Below are 16,345 nucleotides of genomic sequence, written 5' to 3' on the forward strand. Positions count from 1 at the left end.
CGGTTAATGATTTGTAGGAATAATATTTATCTATAATTTTAATTGTACGTTGATTTCTGAAAGTATAAGTGATATCTAAAATATGAGTGCAACGGTACAACCGTCGATTAACTTTAATTTCCGCTAATTTCTGAAATTGCCAAAAATTTTCCATGAAAGTATTGACACATGACTTTACGAATCAAAGTTCGAAATAATTTTTTACAAAGAATATCACTATCATTCGATAAATAATGCTTATCGTAGCGAATTGGTAGAATGATAAATTCGATTTATGGCCAGTCAAAGTGCTAAACAAATACAACGACACATGAAAAGAGAGTAAGGTAAATGTAATTAACCTATAAATGTTTAACATTAATGTGAAAGCAATAAACACGATGCTCTGTCTAATAAAAGATCTTGAATGCATCTACGCCCACACACGTACCTATATTATTAATATGAAGATATTTCATAATTATTAGAAATTCTTATTATCAGTTTACAATACGTACGTATATATTAAACGAGTTTAATTTTGTTTGGCGAACATCACTTGTCTGCTGCTTAAGCTATGAGTCAATACAAAGAGTGATAAACAATGCAGGAGATTAATAATTTTGCGCTTTCCTTCTTTATTTCTAGGACAAATACCAATAATTAAGATGGTAACATTCACATAAATAGAAGTGACAATGAGACGAAGAAGGTTGGATGAGAAACAACAGTGTAGAAGCACATTTTGACCGGAGTAATAAATACTTACGGTTGGGTCGTCTCTTCTCTCCGGAGAGACTCATTGTACGTGAGAGTTCCTTTCCACCTTGAGCTTTAAGATTACGTAGGGTTTCAAGTATCTCTTCTTGATCTCGCATCGGCCGTGCAAAAGAACTACGTCGCCTCTCACGATTGTAATGAGTGACAGAGACCTCCGCGTCTCCCATACTACCTCCTGGAGAATGAAGTTTACCAATATTTTTCATATTTTTTTTAAATAAACGATACTTTCCATATCATATCATCTCATGGCCCTTGTTTATATATATATATATATATATATATATAAATCTTAGCTTAAATAACTTAAATAACATTATAAATTGAAAAATAAAAATCATCAGAATAACGTAAAAACTTTATGACAATTATATAAATGATTATGTGCGAATGATTTACAAAATTTTAGCACATTCAGATGAGTTATGATGATGCATTACCATTTTAGTTTGTAATAAATATTTTAGAATATATAGATTAAGTGCCATACTTTGACATACTTATGTTTATGTATTAATACAATATTCAAAGTTATATATATATATATATATATATATATATATATATATATATATATATATATATAAGCTCATAAAAAAAAACTCTTAGAAAATATATATATATATATAAGCTCCTAAAAGTAAACTATTAGGAATTATCATGTACTAGTAGTATTGATAGGCGTGACTATTTTTACGTTAGTTATTCACATTACATTATTTCGGCTCTAATTAATTATGTAATTATACGCTCGATTTTGAACTTATGATTCCGGCTTGTAATTATAAATACAAAGCTTTACGAGCAATTCAATAATAAATTGTATATCAAATTATTATTGCAGGAATATGAAATGTGATGATAGCATATAGTTCGTAGAAGCTATTTATTGATATAGCGCCAGTAATTACTCTCGTCAAATCCAATAAGAAAGTAAAATACTTACGTTTACTGTCAGTACCAGCAATTTGGCTTTGAAAACTGCTACGCCTACTGCCAGGCAACGAGTGACTATAGTCTTTGCTGAGTTCGTAAGGCTCGATCTCCAGTTGTTCGGATTGACTAGAACCACGTCGGGAGTTCGAAAGCCAGGCATGATCTGGATGTAAGTGGTAAGGTTCGGGACTTCCACTATCACTTTGCGTGTCATCGCTGTAACTCCGCTCGCGCAAATCTGTTCTGCGTAACAATCGCTGAGCAAGTTCGATTGAGAGTGATCCGCGTGGCGAACAGTGTGGCGATTTACCAGAGCGCAGTCCTCGTGGATCTTCCAAGCGGTACCTTTTTGTCGGAATATATTCATTCAATTATATGCCTCGCATCATTATAAATAGGTTAGTTTTAATTAAATATAGGCCACTATCGTTTCTAGTAAAGCTGCACTAATATAAATTAACCGAATAAGCAGTTGTACATAATCATTTCTGTCCTTTATATTATAATATAAGTATTTCTTGCAATTAGGTTAAACAGAAATTTTTTCTATACTTTTTTGTAAAACTCATACAATTTATTATCGATTTACACTTATATTTTTATTGCAAAATATAGGGTTAGTTGTTGTTTGAAGTATAATTTCCTATGAAATAGCTAAGAATATTGAAAATAATTTTTTATTTTATAAATTAAATATTCATGATGAAATCATCATTTTCATTTTTATTATCTGAGAATACATTGATTGCTATAAGTATACAATTAAATATAAATAATATTTCTCTAGACAATACAATTGATTAATTATATAATTGTATATCACATTTATATAATTTATCACAGTATGAAATATTTATATTTTGTATGAGATCAAAAATTTTTTAAAATTTAATTTTTTGAATTTATAATTATACTATTTATATTAAATTATATTCTGTACAGATTAAAATTGGAGGTGATTTTGATATTTATTGATCATTCTTTTTTTTTTTTTTTTTTTTTTTTAAAAAAATTTTTTTTTTTTTTTTTTTTTTTTTTTAATAACAATTATTAGCATTTTTAATATATTATTTATGTAATATTTATTAATATACTCAGATAAAATTATTATTTAATTATGTAAAAATTATATAATAATTTGTATAATATTATTCAAAGTTTGACTATAACTGAAGAACTTTTCATGGATCAAATTATTTTTATCGATTTATTTAGGCGTATAAATAAATTAAAAATATTATAATAGTTGAGAAATGATGCGTCTACAGTATATTTATTTCACTAAACTGAAAATATCTAAATATATTCCTTATTATTATATCATTATCTTTTTAAATTAATTGCCTGTAACTGCTCGATTTTTTATACGTCAAATTGTATTTTTTAATTTACCAAACTGCTCGATCTGCCTCAAAGGCGCTCGTAAGATCAATTGAACAACCACCTAAAAACATGCTCTCTCTATCAGGACAATAGTCCCATAAAGTTACATCGATCAATCGATCTATTAGCTGTTCACCAGCTACACCCGCGAAGTTTAACGTTGCATTCCAAATTGGATTATGCGTTGGTTCAGCCACATCCGTTTTCAGCGATGTAGAATCACCACTATAAAATAAAAAATAAAAAAATAAAAAAAAAAGAGAGTGAATTCAAATAAACGTCTGTGTTATTTTTAAATTTTTAATACCTATGAGAAATGGTATATGTTACATATATGACAGTATGTTAATACTTAGGAGCATGAAAGTTCATAAATACGAGTCTTATGTAATTCTGAAGAATAGGAATGATTATACGTGAAGAATGTACTATTTTATTTCATAAAATTTCTTTATTAAATAATGTTACTCCATAAAAAAAAGTTTATTATTTTTACATTATGAATAATAATATAACTAGTATGTAATAATGTAATAATTACTTTTTTAAACACACACACACACACACACACACACACACACACACACACACATAAAATTTTGTGAATTTACAAAGTGATAATTAAATATGTTTGAATAATAATGTAAGCATATTATGTTAAAATAAATATAAAATATTATTAATATCAAATTCTACGAGAAAATACTATTTTTTATTTATAGATTTATATAACTATTTATTATATAATTGTTAAAAAAAAAAGTTGCAATGAAATTGATAAAAATTGTAAATAACTTGCACATCAATAATACCTGAGATTTCTTTGAAAAGATAATTCAATTTTTCACGTGAGTTATTTTGAATTGAATCGTTTAAATTGTTATATGAATGCTTAAACATAATGTAACTAACATTTACACCACCTCAAGAAAATTATTAAATTATATAATAGTTCTCGAAATATGAAATGCCTACCTCGGTGAGATTAAATCAAGCTTAGCAAAAGCTTCTGGTGCAGTTCCGTATCCGGTATCTTCTCGAGTACAGAGATCATCAGCAGCAAGAACGGAAACAACGAGTTCTTTGCGATCTGCTTCGTACCAAACTTGAATTTGTACGCGACCCGTCACCTGTCTCTCTTTAGCTATTTGCTCCTAGAACGATGCTCAAACAGTCAATTTCAATAATTTATGTAAATATCATAATAGAAGGATGAAGAGAAGAACGAATAAAATGGTGGTATTGATTTTACAATTTATACTTATATCTTGAATTCAAATAAAAATAGTTTATAAAATTTGTGATATAATTCAAGTAAAATTAGAAAGTATTTTTAAATATTATAAAATTCACTTTTATTTGTTATGAAATTTTATTGAACAAACATAGATATTCTCAATTGTAAATATTTTAAGTAACTGGGGATTAATAAAATATATACTGATATTATAAAAATATTCCAAAAATAGATTATTTTCATTTATGTTCAAACGTATGATATTAAATAATTTTCACGGTTTCTTTAACGGTTCTTTAAATTTCAATTGTAAGATTCATTTAAGTATCGCGAATTTCTTCCAATCCAATACAAGTTATTTGTTCTTTTCTTAAAATTCATAGAGAATAGTGGAAAATTATAAAATAGTTAAAATAGTTAAAATTATAGAAAGTTAAAAGTTATAGTAATCAGGCTATCGTTTAGCATGCAATCAAAACTACTAAAGTTCAAGCTTTAATCATTTGCAAAGTACATTGCTTAAGTCTTCGAGTGAAATGAAGAAACACCTTTTACATACTAATTGTAGCTTTTTCTTTTTTAATTTATCAACGTTATTATATAAATATTTATAACAAAATTAATGAATTTTTCGGTTTATCAGATTTTATTGAACCCAAAAATTGATTGGCGTTACATCTAAACGAGCTTGGTGTTTCAACAATTCACTTTAATCGTACTGAATCATAATAAATATTATTGTTTGAAGAAATATATCATCATAACGAGAAAGAGAAATAGGCAGTAAGTGAGAAAAAAAACTGATAGAAAGGTATATAGGCAAATGTTGGAATGTTAGCATTTTTAGGAAATTAATGATTTAGAGCTGAAGATGGCGTGATATAAAGAGTCAAGCCTTGCCAGGAGTTTAACTATTCTTGATTTTTTTTTTTTCATATAGTTTTTCTATTCTTTACATATTATTAAACTTATTAAACTAATAATCGTTATTTATATTTCTCCTGTGATCGATCATATTGTAGTTTTTTGCTAATCTGGGCTTTTTTCTTGTTATATTTTGTCGTCGTTGGACGTGTAGAATTAGATTTTATACATTTGATTACTTAATTAAGAACTTGATGAATATGTCAATTTTAAATAGCGATCTATGTTTTCCTTTCTAATTATGAATATCCAACTTTTTATGAATTAAGTTTTTAACTCGATTATATTTCAGATTACTCTCATCAGTAAATTTACATTAATAGCTTACACACTTCTTTATATAATTGTATATATATATATATATATATGTGTGTGTGTGTGTGTGTGTGTGTGTGTGTGTGTGTGTGTGTGCGTGTGTGTGTGGACGAAAGATAATATAAACTTTTTAAATTTCTATGTATAATCATCTAATAGATTAAGCGCAGGTGTATTTAAGTATTTGTCTATTTTTCTGTATTTGACTTTCTCTTTATTAAACTTATAAAAATTTACACTTCATATTTTTTTTATTAAATACTTTCTAAAGTTCATGATATTCCAAAATATTTATTTAAAAAATGTACTAAAGTTTTCTTTTTAAATTATAGTTAATTAATATTTAAGGCCTCGTAATTGAAGCTAGAAATGGCTTATATATTTATAACAATAGGTAAAGTCTGAATTTATTCGATATTATATAGTGTTATATTATTTTCCTGTTAAAATATCTTAAGCCTATATATTTATAAACAGAAAATTATATTATTTTATGTAGGAATATTTAATTCTTCAAAATTATCATTTTTTAAGCTATTTAATAGGTCGATGATTTTTCTATTATACACGTGTAACTGTTTACGTTTCTTATAAATATATTATTGTGCTATTGTGCATTATTAGATTATATCATTATTAATATATTCTTTTCAGTGAAAATTTCCATGCAAATATAAAATTTATACTATTCTCATTTAATATAAATTATTATTGTTGTATTTGTTTTAATATAATAGCATTAGATTTTATATGATGTATTTACTTAATAATTTATTATTGATTTAATTATATATATACATATATAAGAAGAAAAATAATAGAAACTTCTTTTTGTATTACAGATGATTTCTGATTTAGTGTAAGAAGATAATCATAGTATGTTAATTGATTAGGCTTTTATCATCAGTTTGTACAAAAAACAAGTTCTATTGCTTACAATTAAACGTTGAATATATTCTATAATTGTATTTTAATTTTACGGTTATTTGTATTGGTAATCGAGAAACTCACATACACAGATAATGTAATGAAAAGAAATTTTAAAGGATGAGTCGATTTTATAATATTCAAATATACCACGATTCGTCAGACACATTAAAAATGAGATTTGACATTATCATTAGAGTATTAAAATAGAATTATTCTTTAACATATCACACGTTTAATATAATCAAACCAAGCCGCACAATAAAATCTACAAATAAAAGTAACATTGTTATTATGTATAAACAAATTCAAGTTCCAACGTGAGAGTAATTCGTGTTTAGAAACAATACTATCCATATTAATTTAAATATCAAATATATCTCTTTATTTTGGTTTTTTAAGTCACAAATACGATTCACTTTCTTTATATATTAATTTCCTATACTGATTTTTTATATATCTAGAAACATGGAAATTATTGCCTTGAATATTCCTTAATACAGTAATCCTTAATAAGTCTTGTTGACACTGAATGGCGTTGTAATATACTTACAAAAGTTTTACAAGTACAAATATAATAATATATATATATATATATATATATATAAATTTATAATATATAATATTATAATACTGATTTATAATATTATATTTATAATATATAAATATAATAATTTATAATATAATAATACTGGAAATAAAATGTCTCATAGTAAGGATTTTTGCCAAATAATTTAATAAATCTATTATAAATTGACTCTTGATTCATCTACTAAATAAATAAAGCTTTCTATCAATTAAAAAAAATATTTAAAATTAAATCTCTTGATTGAAAGATATTAAGTAAATTAAAAATAATTAAGGTATAAATCAGTAAATAATATATATATATATAAATTAAAATTTAAAGTGAAAAAAACTCTAGAAAATGTGAAGAAAGAAGTTAATGGTAAGAATGTTCTTAAATCTATTTTTGATACGTAGCTTTTGCGATAGAGGAGATGCAGATGATCTAAATATAATGAACATTAAATAATTTACTATAAGCTTCATATTAAATACTTCTAAAGTTTTAGATATGAAGCAGTGACAACGGATAATTATAAACTCAGCAACTCAAATTACATCTTTCTAAATCTGAGTGTAAAATAAGAAAAATCTATGAATATAGGTTGAAAATATTAAAAATCATAAACTACAAATGCGACGACTTACTAGTATTATTCCTACTACTACAAATACTATTATTAATATTTATTACTAGTTCTACTACCATTATTACTAATACTACTATTACTGTTATTAATATTATATTATCTTTATTAAAAAAAGATTTTTTTATTAAGTATGTAAAAATTTGAATTTATATACAATTCAATTCATTTTAATAAAATTAATTTGAAGAGAATTGTATATTACAAGTTATAAGCTTATATACATATATAATGTAAATTTATATTAAATCATAATAAATGTAAAAAGTTGTCCAATAATTTCTATATTATCAATGTTAATTACGAATTAACAAGGCATAAAAAGTCTTCGGATAAATATTGCTGTATTGTGATTGCTACAGTATAATCATTATAATATAAATATTATTATATTATAATTAGTTGTTCATTAGCATTACATTTACTAGTCATACAATTTTATAAAAAAAAATTCATAAGTTCTTGTTTTAAATATAATCATGAATATATTCTTCATAATGATAATCAATATGTTCAGCGTTTTTATAAAAAATTGAGCATCGAATACTTAATTACTTTTAATTAAAATCATGTACATATAACTAAAGATATTTTTAATTAATTCTTAATATGCATATTTGATGAATAGATATATATACATTGATCAATACATTGAAAATAAACAAAAATATATAATATCTATATGATAAAATATTGATTAGAATATGTTGATTTGTATTTACTTAAAAAATTTAATTTATTAAAACTTTAAAAAGTCTTTACGAGCATCCTGTGAGTGCGTTTATATGATTATTGCATAAATGATGTTTTCTATAACTATTTAAACCTAATTTTTTGTATATATTTCAATATAAATATAAATATAACTATTGTTTATAATGTTTACAAAAGTAAATACATTTAATTTAATTTAAGAAGTTATTTCGCAGTAATAATCATTGATCAATTCTATTGTAAATAAAAATTATTAGCTTAGAATATTCAAAGTTATATAAATTTTATATCTATTAATCGTATTAAATAATAAACAATTATAGCAATATTAATATAGGTTTTTTTATAATAAAATTTTAATTTTTTAAAGTATTTTAATAATTTATACAAATTTTACTTTTTTTTTACTGCAATGTGAAGATATTATTCTGCCATTAAATTTACTCTATAAATTTTCTGTATATATTATGCAATTTTATTTATTTAACTTAAACACAGATTATTAATATTCAATCAATATATATTTTATAAAATTCATAATTTTTTTCAATATTTAAATATAAATATACTAAAGGTTTTATTACATTAATTATATGAAATACAATATTTTGTTTCTAACCTATAAATATTTTAATTATTAGTGTAAAGTATCCAATCTAGTTTAACTACAATGAACGTGTTTGATTATTTGAGAGTTATAACTTTTTTCACATTTATGTACCTTACTTTGTGCATTTCACACAAGTTTGTACATTTGCTAAATTGTATAATTTGAATATATTAATAAACAAATTTATTTATAATACTTGTTAATGAAACAATTTGTTATTTGAGTTTTATGTAGCAGGCAGTTAGAAAATGAAAAAACTAATTAAATACAAATGAAGGTGAAATAGTTTGAAAGTTACCGAATATGACAGGTATTTAATATCTAGTGACCCAACTTGTATTATAAAAAACGTGTGCTTATAAAATTCTCAACAATAGAGGGACAGGAAGAAAAATATAGTATTAGTAAACTGAGACAGGACGCAGCAAGATTACAGGTCAAGGATTTTTTCCTACTACACAACCGTCTGTGCATGTGTATATCTCTTTGAATTTAAAAATACTGTTCACGTTTTATCGAACTTTATTCCTTTTTTATAAAATAGGTTCTAACTATGGTAAATTCAATAAATTAATAATAAACTTTAGTAAAATTTTACTTTATAAGAATGGTATGGGCATTATTTTTTATTAGTTAATGATTATTTAATTTGTGTAATTATTTTGGTGAATAAAAATTAATATACGACATTTATTATTTATAGATAAAGCAAATTATTTATTATATTATACGACTTTTCAATGTTTAATGTATCGCAACAATTCGCTTTAATATTTAATAATAATTCTTCATTGGGTCTTGAATATTATTGAATTAAAAATGAAATGACTTTCGCTTAGATTTTATGATAGATATTCAGAATTTTATATTGTGTATTTATATTGTTTTTATGTTTATATTAGATAATAATATTGTATTTATATTTTATATTACTTTGTAAAATATGTCATTGAAATATATTATGGTAATATTGAACAATTAAATTATAATAGAAAATACAAAATTAAGAAAGGGCGTGTAAATAACTTTTATTCGATATTTCATAGAGTATATTGGCATTTAATTTTTTTCGGTATTTAATAAAAGTGAGAAGATTAAAAAGTGTTCGAACACTTTATATGTTTAATGTTAACAAGCTCTTGCTAATTTCCATACTTTATTTACTGTCATTTACTATGATTATACATATATATGAAAAATTATATAGTAAATTTGTCTAAATATTAATATTATTTATTAGACATATAAAAAGTAATATAAATATATTTTGTAAGTATATTTATGAGTATATAATAGCTGCTGTAAAAAGTATATTATTAATACGTATCCAAAAGTTAGGAAAGATTTGTCTTTTTACAGTATTAAAATGTCCTTTAGATTTCAAGTAAGTTATTTATAATTTAAGAGCAAAGTTTAATAGCTTCATAACATGAGCAATATATTCAGATTTAAATTTAGGGAACTTTTATATAAAGATATCACTACAAAAAGATCAAATCCCTTATCCGAAATTTAAAAAGTTCTTTCAAACAAAAATTTTTATTCATATTTATTTATCTATCACCGAATCTTTATGAGGCCAGGGTTAGCTACCCTTTTAGAAGTTTTTTAAACGTTTACTTTTACTTTCCTTCTATAATGGCCACATATTTTGAGAACTTATAATATTGATAAATTATTTTAAATAGACAAGAATTTAACAAAACAAGGAACTCAATGTATCTGAATTTGAATCTCAATTTGAAACTTGTTTTAACATTAAAGTATCAATTTTCTTTCTTTTTTAAGAGTATTCTTGTAATTAATAGAACATAAATCAATATTCCATTGATACTATAACGTCGAATATTGAAATAAATTGCAGTTATATTATAAGACTATAAAACGTAATTTATTTTATAAAATGGAATTATTTATAAATCTACAAAGAAATATTTTTTAATTATATTAGTAATAACATAGCTAGGTAAATGTGAATTATATTAATAATATTCCATAATTGTCAATTGAGGTTCTATAAAAGTATTAAATATACTATGATGAAAATAAAATTGCTAAACAAATTCTTCGATACAAGATTATTATTCGATACGAAATAAAATATTATGAAAAATTTTTTATAATATTATCTAATGGTTTATATAATATTTAGTAAATATATAATAATAAAAAATTGGGTAATGCCTATTAACTTTTATTATACGGATTAAATCCTTTTGTCATTTCTATCCTTCGGGTTTACACATATTTTTCATCTTCGTGCTATTTTTTCCACTATAAATATTCTGTATATAATAGTACAATTAATATCAAAATATCATTTCTTGAATAATATTAATTCAACTTTAACAATTGCTATTACAGTTATCATTATGATCATCTAGATGCACGCACATACTTAAATTTTTTAATATACGCTTTTAAATCTATATGTTAAAAAATATATTAAACAATTATTATATATACGATAAAATCTGTATGGTATCAGATGTAAGCTAAATGGTGTTGGATATAAAGTCTATCGGTATAATAAATATATTCTGATTCTGTAAACGATACTAGTATTAAAATTATTATGCAAATTTTATATTTAATATTAATATTAAATTCACGATTATTATTAATATTATTTTATATTATTTATAAATATTCCCATAAGTATAAATAGAATATAAATATATTTATAAGTATACATTACAAATTATATAATAATTAAAATATATTTGAAATAATTCAATCTCACTTGTTAACTGTAATTTTATACGAAATTTTGATGTCATTCATTATATTTTCCTTTTATATAAAAAGAAATACGTACAATAAATTGATGCTAGAAATATAATGTTAACAGTAATTTTTATATAAATTAACTTTACTTAAAATAGTTCGTAAATAAGATCTTGTATTATAATATGTATTGTGCTTACATAATTTTATATTTATTACAAATGTTCAAAAATTACAGAAAAAAAGCAATATCAAATTGCATTTATCACTGACAGTTACGTAGATCTATAAATTTTTATAATTTGACTAAATACATCATGATATATATTACATTTCGCATACTTTCCAATTCAATGACATAAATTTATAAATTAATTTAAAATTATTATTTGAATTAATTAAATAGTATAATTTCAAGATTTTATTATATTAGACAAAATTTTTGGATTATGGAGAATATAAATCACATTGTATAAATTGAAAGTCAAATGAAAATATTTTCAGAAAGTTTCAATCATTTTACAATGCTCTAAATTTTTAACATATTTATTAAAATGTTTATTATATAAATATTTTTAATTTATTTTGGTCATTATTATTCAATTGTTGACTGTCAGGAGCGGATGCAATTACATTTAATTCTAACTAAATACTACACGTGCATTCATAACGTATAAATCTACAATTAATATTGTTTAAAAAAAAAGCTAAAAATTACAGTCTCCTTGAGTTTTTAAACATTATTATTGTTTAATATTTAGATGGTTATTTATTAATTAATCCATAATTAAATAGTATATCTTTTTTATTTTGAATTTTATATATAGTCAAATATATGAAAATATTTGAGTTCATACAATATCTTAGATAAAAAATCGCAAATAATATATAATAAACGTAGTTAACTATATGGTTATTCTAATGAAGCTAAAGATAAGAGATATAGAGCAAAGGCAGAAAGAATAAAAATAAATTGAAGCGTTCTAACTATCGTGCTTTGATTATTAACACTCAACTAGACGTCAGACGCTTCTAGATAATATACAATGGAAAATAAAAAAGTATATAGGTATTGACTAACATATTCGTGCCAGTTGGGAGTGAGTATTACATTGTGAGGGATAATACCAGAAGTGTTTTCCACATGACAACTTACATTTTTATTCTCTCTTTCGTCAATCGTCGTCGTATTTTGGGGTTTAGTCACTTTTTTCTATTCAGGGCACACAGAAACATTTTGCAGAGAAATACCATAAAGGGATGACACTAATAGATGATCGGAAAGGTGTTTCCACATAAAAAAATCAAATAAAAACGGATTCTTTTTTCCTTATGACAATAAAGCCCAAGTTACAAAGAGTATGCGATTAAAAGAAAAGTAAACATATATAATTAACATATAAAATTCCTATTTTTTATAATGTAGATAAAAAAAAAAAAAAAAAAAAAAAAAAAAAAAAAAAAAAAAAGAGAGAGAGAATATTGAAGACAAACACCATATTATTATTAATTATATATTTTGTATCACAAAAATGACATAGGATCAGAACAACTATTTAAGGCATAAGTTTCGGCGAGGATTATAATTAATGGCGGAATAAATAATGAGCGTAAAGAAGGAAAGAAAATATTAAAAAAGAAGAGAAAAATTAATACTATTAAGAAAGAATATTATTGCAGTTAAATACTAGCTCTACATAATAATTATTTTAGTAACTCTTATATTTTTAGTTAATAGATACATTGTTAACTCTCTGTTTTCGCATTATTAAAGCACATTAAAATAAATAATTTATTATATGAATTTAAGAAATCGTAAGAATTTAAAAAATACTTTTAATATATTCAAGTTAAATGAAATATTGTATACAATAACGTATTTTAACATATTATATTCTGATGCTTTAAAAAACATTTTTAAATTATCGTTATTCTGTTTAATGTTCAATATTTCTTAGAATAAGATAATATTAATTTTGAAAATATAAGCTGAATATTCTACTAATATTATTCTATACGCGTTAAAATATTTAGTAATACATTTATACACACATACGTGCATGTATATTTATATATAATTCATATTAATTATAAGAGGAACATTAAGATCATATGTTCGTTAGGATTTTATGAAATATATAATCATTAAAAAAGCTCTCGTCTCATCTATAAATTGATTTTTATGTAACTTCAAATATAATTTTTGCTAAAGATAATTTCTAACATCAGGGCTAAGAATATAAAATATTATTATTTTTTTTTTTAAATAAATAAATAATAATAAACTATTTGTATAAATGAACTGCAATTACTAATATATCAAATTATATCAAATTTGTCAATCATAGAAAAACAGGTATTCCAGTTTTTCTCTTCTTTTATAATATAAATATTATAATACATAGACTTGTGATTCTCTTCTATTTATTCTCAGTTTACAATTATTCAATTCTATTATTTTATTAGTACATTTGTGTATTTGTACAATCTTCCATTCATATTGATTATATGTAATGTTTGTGTCATTATTTTTGATATGTTATTATTTAAAATACAATGATTGATATCGCGATAAATATTTTTTTTTCTCAGATCATAAAAATATGAATATGTGTGACAATAATTGTGTATGAGATATCATATTTGTTCAAAAGAAATTATCTAGAAGAAGGAAAATCTTGCATCCTTTCACAAAATCACAGTTTGTTCTAGTTAATATAAAAAATTGATGTAATATATTATGAAGGCAACTAAATTTTTTAGTAAATATATATATATATATATATATATATATATATATATATGTATGTATGTATGTATATATTGACTCATTTGAAAAATATACATCGAAGATAAATGAATACTATTCTGTGCATATTGTATCTGGAATAGTTGCGTTCATTATATATTATGAATAATAAATTTTTTAAAATAAAATTATGAACATAACTTTTACCGCTAGTGATACCTTTATGATTCAAATTAATTATTAGAAATTACAATTGTGACACAAGATCTTTATATGTAATTATATCTCTTATAATTTTAATAAAAAGTAGAATTGTAGTAATTTTGATTGAAATTGTCGTTGAAGCTTTACTTACAGATTAGTTTCGAAAGTAGTTATTAATTATCAAGTAGTCTATATAATTCACATGACAATAAATAAATTAAAATTATTTTAGAAAACCTTACAACACATCCCAACTGACACTTTTAGAAATCCTAATAATCTTCACATAAGAACATATACGAAACAATTTTTAATATAAAATAAGCATTCTAAGAAATATCCGCAATAATAGCTTTGCAAGCACTGCTGGCGGTATATATATAATGAAGCATTTTATAAAAATAAAATAAAAAATTTCAGAGAGTTATTTATATAATGAATAATTTCTTTTCTTTTATATTTTTTGTAAGAAATATTTGAATAATTGTAATAAATATTTGATTTATAAGTATGGACTTAAAAAAAAATTTTTATATATTCTAATAAAATGTTACATATAATAACTATAATGCAAGATATTGTCTAGTATATTGTTTAAATAATGCATATAATCACATATAATTAATTTTATTTAAATTATTTTGAAAAATATTAAAGGAATTTTTATGTTTTCATACGATTTATATAGTAGATATAAGAAAATAAAATTTTTATTAAAGATTTATCAACATCATCAAGTTCTTATGTCTAATAATAGAATTTTTAAATAAATCTTTTATGACATTTTCATATAATAAGCTTCATTCGTAAAATATTGACAAAAAGTAGATCATTTCAAAAGTACATAACGTTTGAAATTACATTAAATACGAAAATAAATATCTATAAAAAGTTTCGTGGGTGATTTTTATAAATTTGTTTTGATATTGTTCTTCAATTCACTTTGATTCGTTTGATTTTAGAACTTTCTTTCATTCTTTCTTCTTGATTATCTGAAAAATCCTAATTTAATTTTGTAATATCATGAAAATGGAATTATAAAATAGTACGATTACTTTCCTTAGAATATAATTTTTAGCTCAGTTTATTTGTTATTCTATCCAATTTATTATTTATATTTTAATAATTTATTTGTGTCATATTGATTTGTTTTCATATAATGATTTTGAATATAAGAAAAAAACTGTTAATCCAAAGTATAATATCCCTTGTTCATAAAAATTTTATGTACAAAGAATCTAGTTGAAATTTTCCAGAGTAATTATGAACAATAAGTAAGAATAATTCATTTGTGTTTTTGTGTGCGAATTTATAAATGAAGTAAAAAAAACTTTTCAATCTTTTGTTCTAAATTTTCTTTTTTTCATATTCTTTTCACAACTTCTCCAATATTTTTCGGACATCTTGTTGTAAACTGAGGGACAATTATATAAAGTTACCTGACCATTTTAAGTAAGTTCTTTAGAGCCATTTAAAGTCTTATGGATAATTTTGTTCTGATTTGTTTTCTATAAAAAAAATGCATGATATTTCATAGAGCAAATGAAATGAGAATTTAAATGAAATACAGAGAGAGAGAGAGAGAGAGAGAGAGAGAGAGAGAGAGAGAGAGAGAGAGAGAGAGAATGAAGAAAAGAGGGAGAGAG

General features: G+C 22.8%; 1 protein-coding gene across 1 annotated transcript in view; it reads right to left on the reverse strand.

Moving 5' to 3' along the window:
- Positions 1–16,345, reverse strand: part of Fife (regulating synaptic membrane exocytosis protein fife) — a 75,703-nt gene that overhangs the window by 12,284 nt on the left and 47,074 nt on the right. Inside the window, exons 15-18 of the mRNA XM_011507412.1 lie at positions 4,054–4,232; positions 3,088–3,303; positions 1,706–2,040; positions 627–934 (exon numbers count right to left, since the gene is read on the reverse strand). Of these exons, the coding sequence (XP_011505714.1) occupies positions 627–934; positions 1,706–2,040; positions 3,088–3,303; positions 4,054–4,232 (1,038 nt within the window). The remainder of the gene's footprint in view (positions 1–626; positions 935–1,705; positions 2,041–3,087; positions 3,304–4,053; positions 4,233–16,345) is intronic.

Source organism: Ceratosolen solmsi, unplaced genomic scaffold (genome assembly GCF_000503995.2).
Source record: "Ceratosolen solmsi marchali unplaced genomic scaffold, CerSol_1.0 scaffold6, whole genome shotgun sequence".
NCBI lineage: Eukaryota > Metazoa > Arthropoda > Insecta > Hymenoptera > Agaonidae > Ceratosolen > Ceratosolen solmsi.